General features: G+C 37.7%; 1 protein-coding gene across 1 annotated transcript; it reads left to right on the forward strand.

Annotated features, from left to right (window-relative positions):
• Positions 1-2,148: 2,148 nt before the first annotated feature.
• Positions 2,149-22,758, forward strand: mosmoa (modulator of smoothened a). Its single transcript, XM_087810073.1, has 3 exons — positions 2,149-2,356; positions 12,847-13,059; positions 20,279-22,758. Exons 1-3 carry the CDS (start codon positions 2,251-2,253, stop codon positions 20,461-20,463), a joined length of 504 nt encoding a protein of 167 aa, XP_087666199.1. The 5' UTR covers positions 2,149-2,250; the 3' UTR covers positions 20,464-22,758.
• Positions 22,759-22,806: the final 48 nt, after the last annotated feature.

Below are 22,806 nucleotides of genomic sequence, written 5' to 3' on the forward strand. Positions count from 1 at the left end.
GTATGTGTGTATTGTGAAACTAAATGGAGTTTCACTACTTAATAGTCCTTCTGAGAAGTTGTTGACATTGCAATAACAGTATAAATACTCTTATAGTTATTTTGTGTTTAAAATAAATGGACAATGTGAAAATAATTATACATTAATTACAATTTAATGCAAATATGTATGCATTAAATAAATAAAGTCAATAAAGTTTTATCCTTACCTTAGCTAAAGGAACAATGAAGTCCTAGAAGATCCCTGAGATGACTGAGGACGAGAGGATACAGTCGACTTCAGCAGCTTATAAAGCTGATGGATCGGCAAATTCTTGCAAATACACAGCCTACTAGTTAAAAAAAAATGTTATGACATCGCGGTGACTTATTTAACTTCTGTGTTACCTTTTTGGTTAAAGTTTGATTTTCAATATTGATATACTTCCCTTTTCCCACATAACATCTTGCACAGGATGAGGAGAAAAGTCAGATAATGTGAACGTATACCTTTGATTCAGAGGTGGTGAAATACTATTCGCTTAAAAGTTTAACTCATTTACTTTTCTGTACTATTTTCTTTACACAATTTTCTTCTTTTTTTTCCCCCAACTATTGTTTATTTTCACACCATTTTCTTGTTTGTTTGTTATCCAACCGTTTCGTCTTTTTTCCAACTTGTATTTATTTTCTTTACACAATTTACTATTTGATTTTTTTTAATCAAATTTCCTTTATTTTATTTACACAATTACCTTTTTGTTTCCCCCCCACTTTTTTGTCCAATATTTATTTATTTTCTTTACACAATTTCCTTTTTGGTTTTGTACCTAACTTTTATATATTTCCTTTATATATTTCTTTATTGTTTGTGTGTTTTAGTTAATTTTTTTTACGCAACTATTTTTTCTAATAAAACTTATTTTCTTTACCATATATATTTTTATTATTGACATTATTTTCTTTATTTTATTTTAGTCTTTGTATCCTTTGTCTTTATTATTTATTTTTTATCTATGTTCTTTATCTTTAGACTTGTAACATCTTATTCTTTCTCTTTATTTCTCTTGTTTTTCATTTGTTGATTTATTTTTTATGAAAAATTGCTGTATTTTCTGTGGCTATTGAAAAAAAACAATTTAATCAATAAAGTTTTACCTTACCTTACCTTATTATCTTTTCTTATTTTTTAATCGTCCTGTTTTCTTTTTCACCACACAGAAATGGGGTTACAGGGAAAAAAAAGAGGAAATTAATTAAATATAAGACAATACAATAAAATAACAGAGGCAGCGTATAAAATAAATAATAAATCATTAAATAAATGGTTACAATAAATAGTATTGACAAGAACTCGTATTCATTCCTCTTTTCATGTAACGTGACCTCAGAAGACTTGTGGACGAGTTGTGACCGGAACCGAACCCCATTATTAAAGAAAAAAAAACCGCGATATCGCGAGAAGACAGTGGATCCCCCCAGCCCCCCTCCTCCGGCGCGGGAACACAGTGGTCTTGTGTCGGGGGGTGTCGTGATGTCATCCGGCAGTAGAAGAAGAAGAAGAGGGGAGGCTGAGCTAACGGCGGACACTCACACACAGCACTGCCGCAAACACAACACTAACGCCGGACACTTTCCTTCTGGCTCCGCGGCGTCGAGTCCAGACACGGAGCGAGGCTAACGGATGCTAGTCCAGCGGACTTCAAAGACGGTGATGGACGCTCGCTTCCCGGACGGCTAAAAAAAAAAACCCTCCCGGAGATAAAAAAGACGTGCTAGCTCGACCGAGGGAGTGCGGCTTCCTTCCCCCTTGGGGGAGATACTCCCCTGGAACGCGAGCATGGTCCCGGTCCCGGTCCGGTCGAGCAGTTTCTGGGCCGAACCTGGTGAATAGCTACAGCTAGCACTAGCTATAGCATTAGCTGCAGCTGTGCTGATGCTCAGAGGATCACAACAAAAGCGCTTTAGAGCATCTGCGCGCCCCGGAGACTTATTGTTCCAACTGCGCAGGACCGGGTGAGATGTGACTGTGGCCCCCTTTTTTTTTGTTTAGTAGCAAGAAAAACTATTTAAAAAAAACAACTAAAAAGTGGGGGGGCTAACGTTGCTGCAAAAATGCACGGCGGAACCACAACACTGGGCTGAGAGGAGGAGGGTGGCGGGGTGGGTGGTGGGGGGGCGAGGTCACGCTGATAACAGGCCGCCCTGTGTCTCGCAACACCCGGGGTCGACACTAGACATTTGACGTCACCCGCTCCAGCAGCTCCCAGACATGGATAAACTCACCATCATATCGGGGTGCCTGTTTCTGGCCGCGGATATCTTCGCCATCGCCAGCATCGCGAACCCGGACTGGATCAACACCGGCGAGTCGGCAGGTAAATGTGTGTGTATATATGTGTGTGTGTGTGTGTGTCACAAAGATGCATCACACGTGTTGTTAAAATCAGCAGCTACTTCCTTTTGTGTCTAGACGGTAGCAGTTGGAGGAATTCAACAACAAACACTAAACGATTCATGGTGTAAATGAGACTATATACGATTTGTAGTATTGTTCCGAGTACTTGCCTCTGGGGTTGCAGAATTATGACTCTTGACAAAGAGAAAAAAACACATTATGTCCAGGGATCATCTTTAAAAAGCAGCTGGAATCGACTGTATCCTCTCGTCCTCAGTTATCTCGTTTAATCGTCGCAACACAAAAATGGACTGAGAATGTCAAAGTAAGTCACATTTTTATGTACTTTATTGAAATTAAAACCATAAAAGGACGACGATTAAAATAAAAAAATAACAGATGTGTGTGTGTGTGTAGCATCACAAAGATGCATCACATGTGTTGTTCCTTTTAAAATCAGCAGCTACTTACTTTTGTGTCTAGACGGAATCTGTTGGAGAAATTCCACAACAAACACTAAACATTTAATGGTGTAAATGAGACTACATGATTTGTAGTATTGTCCCAGTACTTGCCTCTGAATTATGACTCTTGACAAAGTCGTCACTGCTTTCATTTGTTCTAAAAAAAAACAAATTATGTCCAGGGATCATCTTTAAAAAGCAGCCGGAATCGACTGTATCCCCTCGTCCTCAGTTATCTCGTTTAATCGCGACACAAAAATGGTACAGCAATGAGAATATCAAAGTAAGTCACATTTTTATGTACTTTATTGAAATTAAAACCATAAAAGGACGACGATTGAAATAAAAACTGTGATTTGAAAGCCGAAAGAACGACATCTGTATAGTACTATCATCAAAAATAAAGATAACAATGTAAGTCATGTACTGTTGTCTTGATATTTTCTCACACACCTCTATAAAGGAAGTATTGCAGATTTAGTTTAGAAATGAGTCAGCAGCGTTAATATTTTAGTGTAAGTTTTATGCGGATTCGACACTTCCTCTTTCATCCAGGATACACAGCATAGTTGGTCAAGAACGAGTCGTGAACCTGAAGTAAAACTCTACATCGGTGTAGACCTGGGGTGTCGAACTCAATCACACAAGAGGCCAAATCTTTTTGTATATCACATTTTTGTGTATTTATTTCCAATCAAAGTGTTTCTTTAAAAGTCTCAGTATAATGGTTGACATTGATAATCTGTCACTTAGCTCAGCTTTATCGCTGGCATCAATCGTTGATATCTGACGCTTTGTTCCAATTCAAAGAGCTGACAATGACTTTTGAGTATTTTCTTATCGCTCTCGTCCTCACCGGCGACCACGGGTGTTTGTTAATAACCGCGGGGACAAGATAACGCTATTAAACAACTTCCTATCTCACTACGCCCCGAGAGGAGCTACGTCGTCGCTCTGGTACCTTTTTTGGTGGAGCACAGGATTCAGTATAGTTCATGTTGCTGTATATATCGTTGAGATACTGTGAAGAAGTTGCGAGTAAACGAGATGAGATGTACCACATAAATAAGTAATGGAAGCAGTTGACGATTAAAGGCCAAACTATACTAGTGAGTATATCTTGTTTCTGTTGTGGCTCCAAAGAAATTAAAAATGATTTCCTCTCTGGATAAGTGTCTCGTGCATCCGAAATAAATCGTGATTTCTAAACTGATCTGTTCATAAACAAGGCTTTGTTCGATGTTTTACATGTTCTTTTGTTAAATCAATGGTCGATGGCTCTTTGTTCTGCGGGATAACGGCTTAGTAACCAGGTCACCGAGGGTTAATCATCTTCCGGCAATTCTTTCCTATTTCCAGCCAAAACCCTCCTACTATAACACGCGCACTATAACACGATCTAAATCTCTTCTCGATCGTAGTGTCTCCATTATTCAAATGTTCTACATCTCGAAATGCTCGACTGCGTCGGTGGAATCTCATCGTTCGAGCCATCAACCACTCCATGCTTCTGAAATAAATTAGCACTTTGATTGTAATTGATTTTGCTGCGGAACCGAAGGCGTTTTTGGAGCCCGTGGATAGTCCGTCTGGTCGAGAGAACGTGTGTCGTTATGTATTACTGCTTTGACAAAATAAAGTAAAAAATATATATATACACCAGATCTCTTCTACACATGGTTTACCAAACGCCAATCCTGTCTTCTATGGTCGATACCAGTTAGGGCTGGGTATCAAACAAAATGCAGTTTTTTTTCGAAAGGACTGACCGAAACGCCTCTGTATGGAAACATACTTCATCTTTTGGTTCCAAGTCTCAGTACTCGTGCATTAGCAAAGGTTTAAAGTGCGCTTTAAGACAGTGTACGTACTTGCGCACATTTTCAAAAGGGTAGTACTGTAAGTAAGTAATTTTTATTTGTATAGCGCTTTTGTAGACCAGGGTCACAAAGCGCTTAAACAATCAAAACAATATTCAATAAAGTATATACTTTGAAGGGCAAGATAAAACTGATAACACAACAGGAGTTCCAGAAAATCAAAGAAAAGCCTGAACAAAATAAAAACAGTTTTAAATCAAACACTGCAGCTGCACACTTACCGGAAATGACTCGACAGCTTCTTCTTCTACTACTTTTTAAAGCTGACTGAACTAGCTGTTGGAACTCCATCGCTGACACTTGACAACATTTTTTCCCCAATTGAAACAAGTTATTAAGTTGTGTTATTATTGTTGTTGTTTTGTTGTAAAATGAGTGTTTTCTCGAGACATATACGTCACTATCTGCCCCGAAGAAACATCGTCAGTGATGTAGCTTCCGATTAGCGTCAAGCTTACTTAAGGGTGGAAAGTGTCCATCGATCCGCACTCAATTTTCTGGCCGTTTGAGTGCACCAATCGTGCACTACATTGCTCAACGGGATGCATTGTGCACTCAAAATTGAGAGTGTAAGGACTCGCCCAGGGTTAAAAAAACAACCAATCATTTCAAATTTTAAGAGGTGATTACAACATTGTTTTTTATGGATATGCTAATAAATAGACTCTCTTGTGTTCTGCACATGTCGGTTCTGCTTAGAACTTGTGTATTAAGTCCTTAAAGAAACGAAACAAGCTGGTGGTTGTTGTTGTCTTTCCACAACTGTACTATCTTCCCATCTTTAGAAAGTTGCTGTATGTTAGTTAACTGAACGCATGGACATCTGAAAAGCGTTAACATTTATGTATAGTATCAAAATATACCTTTTAAATGAGTCTTGTGTTTTTAAATAGGTAGATTTTTCAATCTGGTCCCTTTTTAGTCAAGTATAATTCTGATTTTCAATAACTGTACGAGGTACAGTCATGACGCCGCTTTATAAAAGCTACTCCTGCTCAGTCGCTTTTGGTTATCACATGGCTTTATGACTCATCAGTGGATGTCAGGACGTTTGACCTCGCTGTGTGATAACCATGTCGACACGTCTGAGGCGACATCTTGCGCAACGCAGCTGGTTAAATAAAGACTGTTTTCTGTCTGATGACGTGTAACGGTGTGAATAAAACCTAATGCAAATGTAGAATGAACTGAACCATAACCCCGACATTTGCTGGTGTTTCTCAAAACCGGAGTGGTTTTAAAGATGAACGAAGAGGGGGAAGCTGAGGGAAAACCTTATCTTTCCTTTGTGGATCATACAACCTTTTACTCAAATATTCCATAAATACTGGTGGTCCAGACCCAGAGCATTATTTTTTCATGTCTGGTCAATTAAAACTTGCTCAATTTGACAATATGAAGAACAGTTTTTCATAAGTTAGCCTTTCAAACAGGCGTGTTTTTCAGTTCAGACTCATTTTGTGGTGTGTTGATGATCGTGCTACATTCAACAAGACAACAGAAAAAAAGTCATTATACATTCTGAAGTACATTTTTGATGCTGCCTCACGTGTATGCTCTCATCTTTCATCTCGGTGTCATCCAGTTTTCTCTCTTTCATTTCAAGAGAAAAAAAAACCTTTTACTATGAAGAATATTTGTGAAATGAATTGGTGCAAAATTTATATTAGTTTCAAGCGTAGAAAATTCACCGTTTCCTCGAGATAAGGACTTGATGATGTGAGATTAAGTATTGACTGTATTTAGAACAAAGTGGCTTTGAAGATAATCCTTGGCAAACAATGGACGTGTGTTACTCACTGTTCTAGAAGACTGAAGAGTCGCTATCTGAGTCCACACTTTGTTGCGACAAGGTCTCAGTGCCAGGGTTGACTTTTATCTGCTGACCCTGTAAGACATGGTTACAGGTGTTAAACCCGACAGTCGTCGCCTGCTGATCTTCAACCACCATAACTATTGTATTGCTGCATAATGTAGACGATAGATGGTGTCACCACCAAGCCTTAAATCCACTTCTCACCCGTGTTGGTTTTACTGTATTATCTCTTAAGTCTATTGTACTGTGTACTGTGTGCGCGTGGGTTTTTGTGTCGAGCGTCACAAAGATGCGTCACACGTGTGTTGTTCCTTAAAATCGGCGACCACATCCTTTGTGTCCAAACAGCAGCGGTTGAAAACATTGCAAAACCATCGTAAACCAATAGCGGTAGTGTGTATTGGCAAGAATCTGTCAATATATTGTAATGCTGTGGGAACTAAGGTATTTGTGGTATTGTTGCAGACCACGTGAATCTCGAAGAAGTCGTAACTGCTTTCGTTTGTTTCTAACCACAATGTGTCCAATGGACCTATTTATTAGCTGACTCGAATGTATCCTCTCGTCCTCAGTCATCTCCTGAATCTTGTGGGATTAGATTGCTCGTCTTGCTACGAATTATTTTACACACACTTTATTGAAAAAGAAACCATAACAGAACTATAATTAGTTGGCAAAAAAACACCAAAACATTGTATATATAAGCTAAGGTAAGGTAAAACTTTATTGATGAAATAGTTTTTTTCCAATAGCCACAGAAAAAACAGCAATTTTTCATAAAAATAAATTAAAATAAGAACAAGAACAAAGAGAAATAAAGATGATACAATCTAAGTCTAAAGATAAAGAACATGGATATACTGTGTGTGTATGTATGTATGTATGTATGTATGTATGTATGTATATATATATATATATATCTTTTTAAATCAATGCAGCGTTGTTGGACATAATAATCGTATAGAGAAATATTGCGATATTCAATTATATCGATATTTTCTCACAGCCCTGCAGCACTGTTTTGCGACGCCGTAGGAATGCTGAATTCCTCTTGCAATGTCCCTTTTGTTGCTTTAGCTGTTTTCCAATTTACCTCCTGCTGCAGTTCAAGACCTCTTGGACTCATCGCTCGACAACATGCCGGCACCACGGGCCGCACTAATGATGGCGCCGGAGACGCGCCGGAACGAGCCCTTATTTCCTCTCATTTAGACCGCGACACGTAGAGCCAAATTGGTTTGATCCGGAGTCAGTAAATGGGTTGCAGGCGAGCGAACCTGCCGCGGGTGCAGAACTTAAAACCATCCGTCGCTTCTTGCATGTCGAAGGTAGTAACAAGGTGTGTTTTGTTAAGCGTCTAAAAGAAAGCTCTTCTATGTAGACATCTTGGTCCATTTTTCTTCAAACAAGATGGTGTTTGCTCACTTCACAAGCGCTAACTCAAACCATTTGTTTGTGTGGATTAAAGGTGTTTACCTGCGACCATCGCGTGCCTGCCGCCTCTGCTGTAGGAATTTAAAACTGAGCGCTAGTGAAACGCCAGGACTCCGGGGAGGGAAAACGCTCATTAAATGGTGCCATTAACACGTTTTTTTTGTTCTCATTATCAGTTTTTACACTCGCTACGCTAACAGCCCTTATTATCTACATTTAAGACAAGTTTTGGGCAACTGTGAGACCATTGGAGTGCTGGGAAATGGAGGAGCCACAACCATTATTATCATCATTAGTGTTTGTTATCTTTAAATCCCCTCATTTAATGCAATAAAATCAACAGTGCTCAATCCTTTTTGTGCCATGGACCGAGAACACAGACCGAAACACAATAAAATATTTTAGATATATAGAATATATATATATATATATATATATATATATATATAAATATAAAATATAACTTCGATACCGATTTTTTTTAATGGCAATTCTAGCAGAAATAAAATGACACTACAACCTGGTACAAATTTTGAGTTTAATATTTCAACTATTTTGTCATTGAAAACCAAAATTAAAAAAAAACTATTTCGAGCACCTTTTTCAAACGGAACAAATGAATCTGATTTTTACTGCCTTTGTCACTTCATCAGTTATTCTTAAGATAAATTCACACACCATCACGTTTTGATCACGACTAGGTTTCCCTGAAAATTGGGTACCGAAAGATGAAGTTTCGGTGCTCTATACTACCCAAGCGTTACAGTCGGTTCCACATTTATTTTAATTTTCTATTCTATGTTAATCTTTGTATCGTTTGTATTTGTTATTTTTCTTTGATCTATGTTCTTTATCTTTAGACTTAGATTGTATCATCCTGTTCTTTCTCTTTGTTCTTATTTTATTTTTATTTATTTTTTATGAATAATTGCTGTATTGCTGTGGCTAATTGGGAAAGAAAAAAAAATAATCAATAAAGCTATACCTGACCTAACCTACCCAAAATAACTGAAGTTTGATACCCAGCCTCAACCAGGGACCGGTTCAATGTCAAAATGATGTTTCATGGGCTCGTCGGCGGGTGAAAGCTGGGCTATTTTTTCAGCAACAAAATGGTCGTACAAAGAGTTTTTGATGTCCTTAAACACAATTTCTAACTTGTGGCCAGGGGCCAAATCGGGCCCGCCAAGGCTTAACATTGATTTATGTTCATATTTACAAGGTGATTTATTAAGATTCCAGTGTTTAGTATAAGAAAAGCGATAGAAATGACGGATGTCAAAAATATGAGTAAAACTCTTTGGTAAACAAACGCAGAGATAATTTGTGTTAATAAGACCCCAAAGAAAATATAAGACCTTCACATCCTGTTGAGGCAAATATACATTTAGCGTTTCCCGCATATCGGACTACTTAAAGATTCTGCCCTGTGATCTAAACCTACAGCGTTATAGATTCACGGAGGAAGCTAACATTGATCCCTAGATGTTCCGCATCAAACGGCTGCTTGGAAGTGACTGTGAACTATTATCCATGAATCACTGTTCCATCGTTTCAACACCAGCATTGTTCGCGTGAGCTAAAGAAGCACAAAATGTCTGTCTGGTCGTTAAAGGATTTAAGGGTTGTTTTTTAAAGGGACAGGATTTCCTCTGGACAGCCTGAACCCACCACACCCCGGAGCGTTTTCTCTTGAACATGCCTGGCTTTTCCTGTTTGGAATTATCGGGCTTTTTCATATTCACGCCATTGAATGCCTGGTTACACAACGGAGCTCTTGAGAACGTTTTGAAGATTCAGGTGCCAGACAGAAGAGTGTTTGACCTTTCGACCCTCAAACTCCTTTGCTTGCTACATGTGTCCGCCCACTTGCCGAGCTACTGTAGAGGCCCTGTGATGTCGCCCACACTCGCTTTTACAATGAATCGCTTATTTATTTCGTGGTCGGTGGATTGAATGGGAGTGCGGCCGCCAGCTCATTACTTTCTGTCAGTATTGTGAGTATTCTAATGTTTCTTGCTTAAAACTCAACCAGCAATGTGTGTGTGTGTGTTTGAGAACAATACAACGATTGAGGTACAGAAAAGTGCAACAAAAAAGTTCCAATTCAACATAAAAAAAGATCATTTGGAAATTCTCTTTAACCTTTTTTCCTCTTTTTGCAAATATTTGCTCAATAAATTCTCCTTTTATATCCAACCATGACACTTAAATCTCTCCAATTAACCTAGTTACCCGTAGATTGTTCCAAACAGGTGTTCTTTTTTAGTTTTTGTTTCCCAGTGTTTAGTTCAACCTGTCAACAGTTTTCTTTTGTTTAAACATGTTCCAAACTCACGATTATAAATTAGCAAATATTATCTAAAAAGCTCTTTATTAGTTAGAACCATGCAATATTTCCCTTTCGTTTATTTGGTCAAAGTGCACATTTAAGTTATGCTGGATTTATACAATGAAAAATCATAAATTATTGCACATGTTTTCGATATGCATATCGCACAGGCCAATATCGCGATATTTTTTCCATATATATTGTGTAGCCCTAATTGTTTATGACTCTTTTTAAGCATTTTTTTCCCAATTAAATTTGCACATTTACATTTGAGTTTACTTTAAATTCACACAACTGGTTTCTTTAAATGACATATTCTTTGAAGACGGGGAAATAATCATTGCACTTTTTTTGACCAGACAAATAATTGAAGCCTTATACTGTATATTCCTAATACAAAGAGATTTGTGTATTTAATCTATTGATGTCCTGAAATGCATTCAAATATTTTGTTTTGTGAACATGAATATGGTAAATACGCTGATAAATTATGATTATTCCACTAATATTTGACTTATAAGATGTTTTTAGTTCTAAATAAAGTGTATATCTAGAAGTTAAAAGCCTAAATTGTGTTTCCTCCTGTTTTGTAATGCAATAAAATAAAGTAAAATGACTTGGAAAGAGAGAACTGAGGCTGATGTTTCTTTTAAAATGGCAAGTCTTTGCCTCCAGGCTTCCATAAATAGACGCTCACAAGTCGACCGGGCCCTTTAACCATTTGGCCGAGGAGACGGCTGCCAATCAAAAACCATCCATCTATCACTTCCTGCCGCTTATCAGCAGGTTTTGCTTACTGTGGGAGAAATTGCCCTTGAGAATGTTTTCTAATTGAATGACGTCCTCCCAGACCCTGCAGCGCTGGAGCATGACTCCCGACTTCTGTGGCTCGGGTCTAACGGCTCCAGATTTTTTCTTATCAGATCATGTTGCTCTTTTTTTTTTAAGCTTCAAATCATTTCGACATCATAGTAAATAGTCGCTTAACAAAAAAAAACACAATTTTGAATCGGTTTTAAAATCAGTATTGGTGAAATGATGATTCCCTTGATTATAGAATCTCTTTAGTTTAAGTCTGACATTTATATAAATCCATTTTCTCGTGAGCAGTATCTGTCCTGAGAGTCGTACCGGCGTGGGCTGGAAAGGGTGATTGACGGGCCCGGTCTGTTCCAGTCTTCTTCAGCTTGACGGAGCCAGAAAAAATGCCTGTCATATAATGACTCCTACAGATTGTTGTGCTGCTGGCACTGAATATATCTGTCACTTTACCTCTTTTTTTTCTCTTTACATCACCAGATGAGAAGCCATTTTTTCATTTAGTGCCTAAGGCCATTTGTACATGTTTTTCTATCCAGTTTTTTTCTTCATCATTAATTAAGTAAATCATATTTAATTGGTTTATAGATGCGCATGCGGTTGTGCAAAAAATATTAACCTTCATTTGGCAAGATTTGAAGAGGCAGAAAAACATGCAAATTAAATTTTTCAAGAGCAAAAATAATTGTCTAAAGCTCATGACGAATGTAATTCTGTTTTTGTTTTTTTTCTTCGGATTCATTAATGGCTTAATTCTCTGTGAATGTCAGCTTTTAAGGTGACTGTAACGACAAATGATATCTGTGAAAAGACAGCTGGCGCTTTTTTTTAGGGGAAATTGGTGTGTTTAACTAAAAATCAAAACAAAGCTTTTTTTTTAATTATCTCTCCTTTGTATTCATTGTTGTCTGGAAATAATTGGGAGGAAGAATGTGAATACACTGTTTTTTCGATCTGAGATTTTATTTATAACAAATAAATACAACTAGTTTGTTTACTTAAGTATACGTTTTCTAAAGGTACTATTCCTGCTATAAACAGTTATTTCTAACATTTGAAAATTAAGTTAAGATTATATAAAACTTAATACGAAGGGGATGCAGGTGGAGCTTGAAACCTACTTTTGCTTAATTCAACAAAAGAAAAATCAGTTGTACTATTAAGGACCAAAGTCTATATATGTGAAAACATTGAAGGTTGTTTTTTTTTAAGCAATAAAAAATACCCAAAATAAAAATAATACTGCCATATTAATATTGCCATAAACCATTTTAGACTTTATATGATGTTTTATATTGTTGCTGGTATTGTTTCTTATTTTAAAAGACATTAAGCTGAAGTTGTAATACATTTTCTTAAGTCAAATTGTGGTATATTACAAAAAAAAGAAAGAAAATGTTGTCATATCATCACGTCATTGAATTGATTTCCGTTTTCTTGCATTTTAGATTTTCCTGTTTGTCTTTTTATTTTGGTTTGTCGAGGTTGAATACTCTTTATTTGATTGTGTACTTAACTTTATACAAGGGTGTGTCTTTCTAACACACATTTTCAATGGCACTCTAACAAAACGCCCCTTTAAGAAAACAAAGACGGGCGTATGCAAAGACTTTCACTCCAAGAGCTGTTTTATTATATCCTCCGATGCTACACAGATAAACTTTCTGAAATAAACTTGATTTGCCACTAATCGACTTGAACCTTTTTTTCTTTTTCTTCGTCCAGGTGCGCTCACGGTGGGTCTGGTCCGACAATGCCAGACCATCCACGGACGAGACCGGACCTGTATTCCTCCACGGCTTCCCCCGGAGTGGGTCACGACGCTCTTCTTCATCATCATGGGCATCATCTCCCTCACGGTCACCTGTGGACTGCTGGTGGCGTCGCACTGGCGGAGGGAAGCCACCAAGTACGCTCGCTGGATCGCCTTCACAGGCAGTAAGTCAACCACACATGCATACAGACGGACGGACGTGTCGGGATCAGAAACACAACTTTGTCAACATATTTTAATACCGCATTTTACGGACTTTAAGTCGCAGTTTTTTTCATAGTTTGTCCGGGGGTGCGACTTATACTCTGGAGCGACTTATGTGTGAAATTATTAACACATTATTACCGGTATATCATTTCACATGTTATTTTCACACTAAACCACAAGAGGGCGCTCCAGGCCTGTGTTGATAATTTCGACGTAGAAGAGGGAGCGCCGCATCTTCTACCTCCGGAGTTAGCGGAGTTGTTAAAAAGTGACACCGAAGGATGAAGATTTCATTGGATTTGAGTTATTTGGAGTTACACGGATGGTTTGGTAAACTTCTTAGTTATTTATGCTATAGTTATCTGAATAAGAACTCACATTTCTCCGATCCTTAAAACTCTTCACTGGCTTCCAGTTTCTTTCAGGATCAACTTTAAAATTCTGGTTCTTACTTCCAGATCTATTCATGGTCAGACTCCTCCTTACATCACTGATCTGATCCAGCCTTACACCCCAGCTCGGGCTCTGAGGTCTGTGGATCAGAATCTACTGATGGTTCCTGAACACGGTTCTGGACCAGAGGAGAGAAATCCTTCCAGACTGTTGCTCCTTAGCTTTGGAACGATCTTCCTCTCTCTTTGCGCTTGATGGATCTACTGACTCCTTTAAGAAACATCTTAAGACGTTTATATTTGTTCAGACTTTTCCTTGAATTTCTCGAACTCATGTGTTGTTCTCAGTATTATCTTGATCTTTAAAGTATGTACTTTTTTGAGTATTGTTTTGATTGTCGAAGCGCTTTGTGACCCTGGTCTCAAAGCGCTATATAAATAAATATTACTTACTTACTTAATATGTTATGTTAACATACCAGGTACGTTCTCAGTTGTGTAACGTAAGCATAACGTACAATTATTCAGCCTGTCGTTGCCTTTATTCTATTTTTATTTAAAATTGTCTTTCAAGATGACATGTCTGTTCTTGGTGTTGGATTTTATCAAATAAATTTCCCCGACTTACACTCCAGTGCGACTTATATATGTTTTTTCCTTTATTATGCATTTTATGGCTGGTGCGACTTGTACTCCGGAGCGACTTATAGTCCGGAAAATAAGGTAGTATTCTTCTTTTTAAATAATACGTGTCGCATCCCTTTTTATTACAAGCGGATATGCAGCAACGTCGGTCTGTTTTCTTGTCGAGGAATGACGCGACAACCTGTGCGTGGGTGTGTGTATTCGTGTTGGCATTTGTTGTTTTTGTTTTTTTTTTCAATGCCCCGTCACTTCTCTCACTCCCCGAAGCTAAAACAGACGCACACACACTTTTCTGGCAAACGAGTGGGAGTCCTAAGTGCCACCGTTTCTTCTAGCGTTTTCTCTCCGTGAACACAAAAGGCCATTTCATTTCCGACCGGGATGCCGTGTCGCCGTGTTCACGGACGTCAATCATTCCACTCGGTAATTACAGATACTGTTTTCGTGATCATTAGTGCACAGTTTGAATGTGATGGAAACTGGGGCGAATTAAGAAAAGGGTTGTGTTACGGGTACTGTTTGTACATGACCTCTGCCAAGAAGGTGATGTATTCCCGAGTTAGTTTGTTGTTTGTTTGCTGAGAAACGGAACGTTTATTAAGACTTGTGTAAATATTGGCTACCTTGGTGATGTTTTTTTGGGGTTTGCCGTTTTGTCTAGATTTACCAAAAAATGGAGGAAATATCTATTTAGAATGTTATGGTACCAATAATTTGCCTTCCTTGTCTATACATTTTATTTAAAAGTGCCTTCTTGAGCTCTCGTGGTCGCTTTATAAATGCAAAGAACAATTAAATCAATGTAAAGTAATAATAACACATTCAATTGAGGTAAAAAGTGTTAAATCTAAAGGGGTTATAAGGAGTGTGTGATGCAGGTGGGTGTGGAGTTGGTCTGTAGCGCGACACTAATCTCATGAAACGATATTTTTAGCTCATGGTTCCATTCCGGACGATCTATTTCGATGCACTTGCACAGTTTCTGGAAGGATTTTAGGGGACACTGAGTTTTAAGTCGATACTCGAGACGTGTGAACAATTAAGCGGGATGGAAATTTAGTGACATCTTGGGATTTTAATTTTATTTTGGTTTAATAAATATAACTGAAACTAAATATACACAGTATTCATAATCTACAGCTTGCAAATGCTGGACAAAATGAATCAAAGAAAAAAAAAAGGCTTAATTTATTAACAGTGCTAACAGTTTACACGCTTCTAAAATGAATACATTTAAAATAAATGTTTTTTTATATAACATGTCTATATATATCTCTATAGAGAAAGAGTGACAGGTGGGGAAGAGTGTTTGATAATGGATAACAAACCCAGATATATTGAGAATCCAAAAACAAAAAATTAAAATCAGTTTTTACTGTTATTGGCAGCTCAGGAAATACACATTTTGAACGTCTCAGCTAAAGGATCTTGGCCCCATGTTTGATTGAGTTCGACAACCTTTGCCTAGAATGAACACAAGTACTGAATCAGGGAAGATAAGTTTTTGTCTTTTTCTTAGATCCAAGTATGCATTTAGTTTCACTAATAATGATGTAAAACCTGCTTCTTCTCCTGGATATCAACCCTTGTTGTCTATATCTTCAGCTGGTCCGCGGTAACACAGGCAAGTCCCTACTATAATCTTATCTTAAAACCCTCGGCGTATTTCCGTGTCTCTGGCATCGATTCATCTCCTCACGAGACTAACAAACAAGTCACTTGTAACATAAGAGGATGAATGCAAATCAACTTCCTGTTTGGAGACCCTCTCGATCACTCGTTTGCGTTACGTAACCTCCAGTGGCGGCTGAAGGACTCTCCGGCATCGGTCCGCCTCGCAGCGTCCAGTCCCGCGGTCGCGAAGAGCCTATTTTGGGAGTAGACTCGCCTGCAGAGTAAACAACAAAGATGGATCTGCTTGTTTTGAAAATCTGATAAGCGATTTGCATCTCGAGTCTTAGCGATGAATATTAATCCGTTAATCAGCCTGTGGTGTTTTGAGAAAGAGTACTTATGGGTAACTGATAAGAAAATGTTTTTCTTATCCTTGCAGATGATGATTTACTGGGCTACTTGAATGGCTATATTTTACCCTTCCTGTGTTGGTTTATTTATCTTTGTATCACTGCCTACTCTCACAGTCGGACCAGTTCTTGATGGAAAGAGAATATTGGCTCGGAAAGGGCATCATTTTCTTTCTCTTCTGCATCACTTGTAAGGGTTTATTAGTAAACTATGGACGTGTATCGGCAAGATTCTGGCAATAGAATACACATTACGATGGAGGGGCAAAAGTATTTTGTAGTATTGTCCAAGTACTTGACTCTAGTTTGTCAAGAGTAATGTGGTCTGTAAATACTGCAACACCAGAGTCAATTAGATAGATAGATGTTTGAAATTACTCAAATACTAATGTATCCTTGTTCCAACAGTATCGCAATATATTTAATTGTTGTCCCTGTATTCTGAAACCTATTGTATCACCAGATTTTTTATTTTCCATACATACTCCTAAATACGATATTGTAATATTGTAGGAACAAGTAAATATGTGTAGTATTGTCCAAGTACTTGACTCTAGTTTGTCAAGAGCCATGTGGTCTGTAAATACTGCAACACCAGAGTCAATTACTCAACAATACTACAAATGTATTCTTGTTTCAACAGTATCGCAATATATTGTATCGTGTATTCTGAAATCTATTGTATCACCAGATTTTTCTTTTTTCAATACATGCTCCTAAATACGATATATTGTATTACTGTAGGAACAAGTATAAATGTGTAGTATCGTCGAGTACTTCGTCTAATGTTGCAGAACTTACAGACCACATGACTCTTGATGAAGTCGTAACTGCTTTCATTTGTTTTGAAACCAAATTATGTCCAAACATCGGCAGCTGGAGTATCCTCTCGTCCTCAGTCATCTCCAGGATCCAATAGGATTTCATTGTTCCTTTAGCTGCGCAGGACGTAACGACTGCCGCCATCTAGCGGACGGAAGTTTAATTGCGACACAAAAAATGCAACAAAAGCTATGAATATTTTCATTGTATTTTAATTTATAATTCATAAAAGAACTATGATCAAACGTCGTCTTTAAAAAGCTGCTCGGGTCGACTGTATCCTCTCGTCTTCGTTCATCGCCCCGGGATCTTATAGGTTTCCTATAGCTGAGGAGCAGATAAGGGATGCTGCCATCTGGTGGCCAGAAGTTTAATTCAAAAATGAACAAATGCCCTGAACATACGTTTGTGAATCTTAAAAAAAAAATAGAATAATTTTAGCTTATATTCCTGTCATGCAATTATAAACCATAAACACTCTTAAGCCAGAACATTTTTGTTTAATTAATACTTTTCGTACATCCCTAGGAAAAGACATGCGAGTAAAAGGTACAGATGGAAATAATGGGATAAAGACAGTGAAACAAATAAAGGATGTTGACGAAGGGATGTGAAGCATCTTCGTGGCGACCTTCCGGATATACCGTGGTTTCCTTTCGACAACATTTGAGATGCCGTCGCCGGCTCCGGAGGCGACGACGCCGTGAACGAGTCCGTTCAGAGAACGAAGGGCTCCGAACACATGCATTTCAAGATGGCTGTAGGTTCGCTTCACGTGTTGTTTGTAAGCGAAGGCTGCTGCTGCTGCGAGCGACACCTGGGCTGCAGCTGTGAGAAGATGGAGTGAGCGAGTGGGGGGGTTGTCGATGGCGAGCGCCGAGTCTCGTTCGATAATGGCCAGAGATTCTGAGTCATTTGTGTCACGCAGGTTCCACTTTTGTGAGTCATTTTGGCTGTTGTTGATGCTTTTTATAACTAACTAAAAAAGACCAGTAGTATATTTATTCAGGTTAATACTTTATATCTTTATTTCTTGTGCAACTGTACAAATACAAATAAATATAACCTATTACATATAGCCAAAGATTATCTTCTTTCTTTTTTGTCTCATTTTCTGGGGTCGACGGTATCCTCTCATCCTCAGTCATCACAGGGATCCTGCATGATTTCATCCTTTAGCTCAGAAGAATGTAATGAGTGCTTCAATTTAGCAACTACAAGTTTAATTGTGACACTAAAATGAACAAATGCCGTGAATATTTGCATTTAAATTGTAAATAAAATGAATATATGTTTAACACGCTTTATTTAAATGTCGGCTATGAAATAACTGTGGTTAAAAATTTGATTTGAAAGCCAAGCTAATTCAATGTTGGGAGCAATAAAAGGTTTTTAGACTAATGGATTAAATTCAAATTTGCTATACAATGATGGTTGGATTGAAATATAAACGCGACATAAGATTTTCTGTGTGATGGAATTACAGAATAAAATAAAGAAATAAGATAATCATATGTTTGTTTTTTTAAAGCGCGAAATATGATATTTGATGAAACACTATGGCTACTTGGTCATTTATACCTAAGACATCAGTTATTTACTTTGATAACATTTCTTGTGTTTTTAAAGAAAATCTAGAGAAAAAAAACGTACAAATATTTAGAGGTGGTTTAAGTGGATATGTTTCCTAAAACATCATTTATTTCGGCAGCAGGCAACACTCCGTCAAAGACGTCTGCACTTGTCTGTCGCCCTGAATCTATCAACATTTTCAAAAATAGACAATAATCCACTGTTTCTTCTCCGTCGTGACTCATTTCCTCTCCAACAAAACGAGGAGAGATGCTTCAGGCGTAATCGTTCCATTTAAGATCAGTGGGGAAAGTGCAAACCCTGTTTGGCTAATGGATCCACTTGCATTGATTTAGCATCCGAAACGGAAACACGCTAACGTCGAGTGATTCTGTGTCAACACGCCGCGTCACGAAATACAAACCTGTGATAATAAATGTTTTTTTTGTTCATTGCTCACTATGTCAATGTTGATATTCAATTTAAATTTGACAACCAAATACAAGGTAGGTTTTTACTAAAATTGATTTCTTTTTTTAATGTATTTTAATTGGATTTAATTGTACATAGTACAATATGCGATACGCTACGTATCACGATAAAGTCGCAACAATATGATTAGTGGTGTTGATGTGTCTATATCTACATTTTATTTTATATTCAACTGAACCATGTTTCTGGATTTCAAGTCATTTTATTTTTTACCATAGTTCTTTCAACGTTTTTAGTTACATTAACATTCAAATATAAATAGTGTTTGTGTATTTATTGTTTTGCAATTAAACTTCTGGCCACATAGTCATTACTTGCTCGTCAGCTAAAGGGACAATGAAATCCTGCGATATTCTGGCGATGACTGAGGACAAGGGGATACAGTCAATTCCAGCAGCTTTTAAAGCCGATGTTTGGACATATTTTGGTTTCAAAACAAATGAAAGCAGTTACGACTTCAAGTGGTCAAGTCAAGTACTCGACAATACTACAACTATATCCTTGTTACTACAGCCTCACAATACATCGCAATAAATAGATACTATACATTGTGATAGTGTAGTAACAAGGATATAGTTGTAGTATTGTCGAGTACTTGACTTTGGTGTTGTAGAATTTACAGACCACTTGAAGTCGTAACTTTTCATTTGTTTTGAAACCAAAATATGTCCAAATATCGGCTTAAGCTGCTTGAATCGACTGTATCCTCTTGTCCTTAGTCATTGCCGGGATCCTTCAGGATTTAATTGTTCCAATAGCTGGGGAGCAAGTAATGACTACGTGGCCAGAAGTTTAATTGCAACACAAAAAAAAATAAACAAACCCTATTAATATTTTAATGTCAATGTAAATAAAAAAACTATTTTTCGGTGCTGGAGTCCACTGTATCCTCTCATCCTAAGTCAACGCCCGCAATCTTGCTAGACGTAATGACGGCTTCCATCTTGCGGCCGTATGTTTAATTTCAAAACAAAATAAAAAACAAAAGGCTCTAAATATTTGCATGTTAATTGTAAATATATTCAAATATAAACCATAATAGATCTACGATAAAGTATAATACACAATGTATAATATTTTTAATTTCGCAACATTTTTCCACTATACCGTATCGATATTCAACAGGACTTTATGTGTATTATTATTATTTATTTGATTAATTATTAACGTTTATTCAAGTATTGCCACATTATCTAATAAAGCTAAACCTCGACCCTTGTGTGTTGCAGTGATCCTGTTCTGCATGGCGGCGCTCATCTTCCCCATAGGCTTCTACATCAACGAGGTGGGGGGCCAGCCCTACAAGCTGCCCAACAACACGGTGGTGGGCTCGTCGTACGTCCTCTTCGTGCTCTCCATCTTCTTCACGATAGTGGGACTGCTGTTCGCAGGGAAAGTCTGCCTCCCGGGCTGAAGGACGGCGGCGCGCCCGCCTCACGGACCGACCCGGGAGGCTCTGGAACCACGATGGGATTTTTTTTATAAAAACGACTGAGTACAAGCGGAAGTTTGTGACGACGACGATGACGGCGCGGATCAGCCGAACACTAACCCGGAGAAGCTGCCGCAAGCATCATCCCAGATACGCCGTCGCTCGGTGGAAACAAAGCGCTTTATTTTGCCGCTCTCATGGCAACCGTAGGCGTAGTGCTGGCTCACACTTCATCAAGGACCACTACAAGCCCCCCCTCCTCACCTTGGCTCGGAGCCGCAGGCCTCACCCCCCCCCCCCCCCCCCCTCCTCACGCTTCCACACTGTCACCCCCTGATGCTATTCTGGGCTCTCTAGCTATTTCTGCTGTGTGTTTTCTTTCTGTTGTACATTGTGTTCATGTTCTTTAAGTGCACCCCTCGTTTGTGGATGAGGTTCACGTGGGGGAAAAAAAAGGTGGTCCAGGTCCCTCGTTGTCTCTCGGGAAGAGGGGGAAAAAAAGCTCCTTAAAAAATGGAGGAGAAAACATTTATTTATATTGACCGTAAAACGCCCCCACACGCTCGCCCACGACAAACACCAAAACCAACCAGTGACTGTGAATTCAATCTTTTAATTCTATTCAAGTGTATCTGTGGCTGCAGAATAATCATGGTTGAATTTAACAAAAAAAATGTTCATTATTGAATTAAATGCTTTCTATAGTAAAAGGTTACATTTAATTTTAAATTGAATAATTCAACATTTTTTATATTAAAATGTTGACTTTAAAAAAAAAAAATAATGAATGCAGTTTTTTGGTTTAAATTGATTATACATGAAGTTTGATATACTTCCAATAATTATTTTCTTTTCTTCTTAATTCAATATTTTTTAATTCGTAGCATTTCAATTCAATATAAAAATGTCGGTATAATAATGCTAACATGAATGTTTTTTGTTTATTTTAAAAGCGTTTTCTAAATTCATTCATGTTCTAATTTGTTGTTGCATTATAAGTTGAATATAGAAATGGTTGCACAATTATACCAACATTTTCTGTTTACTTTAAAATGCTACAAATGAAAAAAATATTAGGAAAAAATATTTTTAATTATTGGAATTACAATATCAAAGTTTACTTAAACATTTTTTTTATTTAAGAGGCTACCCATTTTTAAATATTTAATTTAAGAAAATACCTTCCAACTATTTCAAATTTGAATTTTTTTTGTGTAACTATAAAAAAACAACTACCAAAAACAAACTCAAATTTTCAATATACAAAAGATATTTCATGCCTAAATAAGTCAATGAGAGACAAAATTTCAACATTTGAAAACGTTAAATTCAACCGTGGATTATTCCGATGTCGCTGAAAAACTTCCACTCACTTCCTGTTGAGATGAACTCCTGAGGGTTGAGGCGACTCAGTGCCATTAAGATGAAGAAATGTCAGCAAAGAACAGTATTGATTGTATATTTGGTTGATAACATGTGAATCATGAGTATTTTGGTGATTACCTTTTTTTTTTTTTCTTTTTTTTTTTTAATCTTCAAATCCCATCAAAAATGTTGTTTTTTGTGGAGAATGAACGTATTAAGGGACCCGCTGGTCTGGTCCAATCACGGGGCGGGAACCTCTGTGCTGCTCCGGAGCTCTGTGAACCAAACACTCGCTTCGATGGTTTGGAAACGACTCGTTTTCAAGTCGAAATAAAAGTCATTTTATTTCCCATCGTGTTGTTAGACTAAAGCTAAGAACTACTCTTATAATAACACGCTAATGACAACCGTATTATTAGCTTTAGCGTCTTTAAACAAACATTGCTAACCTACATCGATACAATTATGGATTAAGAACGATAAAGTTAGCCTAACGTTAATATTCCAACTGATCCGTCCCTGCATTCACAGAGCTCTCCGTCCTCAAGTCATTTCAAGTCTTCTCCCCCTTCGGCCCCTGCAGCGCCCCCGTCTGGGTGACTCCAGTATTGTGCCATATTTTTATTTTTTTTTGTTTGTTTAAGAAAAATGTATAGACACAAATCGGCAGGTGTATTAGGAAACACTGTGCGTCGGACAGTTAAAGCTAAAAAGATATAGTTGCACCACAAATGTATAAAAAAAAAAAAAGAGAAACTTCTTACCTCATTGTTTTTTGTTTCTGTTCGGAACGGTGGCAGATTGTGTCGCCCATTAGTCTCTCGCCTTGATCGGACTCTACACATAAAGCCTGTGATCATAGGGAATTATTTATCACTCAATAAAGAAGAAAATGGGTGTGTGTGACTGACACTATCGCTTTGTCGTGCGTTTCTTTTGCGACGGTCAAGAAGAATTTTA

Source organism: Callionymus lyra, chromosome 15 (assembly GCF_982586985.1).
Source record: "Callionymus lyra chromosome 15, fCalLyr1.hap1.1, whole genome shotgun sequence".
NCBI lineage: Eukaryota > Metazoa > Chordata > Actinopteri > Syngnathiformes > Callionymidae > Callionymus > Callionymus lyra.

Coding starts and splice junctions, on each gene's coding strand:
- mosmoa (XM_087810073.1), top strand. CDS start 2,251: ATGGATAAACTCACCATCATATCGGGGTGCCTGTTTCTGGCCGCGGAT. Junction 2,357..12,846: donor CAACACCGGCGAGTCGGCAG/GTAAATGTGTGT, acceptor TTCTTCGTCCAG/GTGCGCTCACGGTGGGTCTG. Junction 13,060..20,278: donor CTGGATCGCCTTCACAGGCA/GTAAGTCAACCA, acceptor TGTGTGTTGCAG/TGATCCTGTTCTGCATGGCG.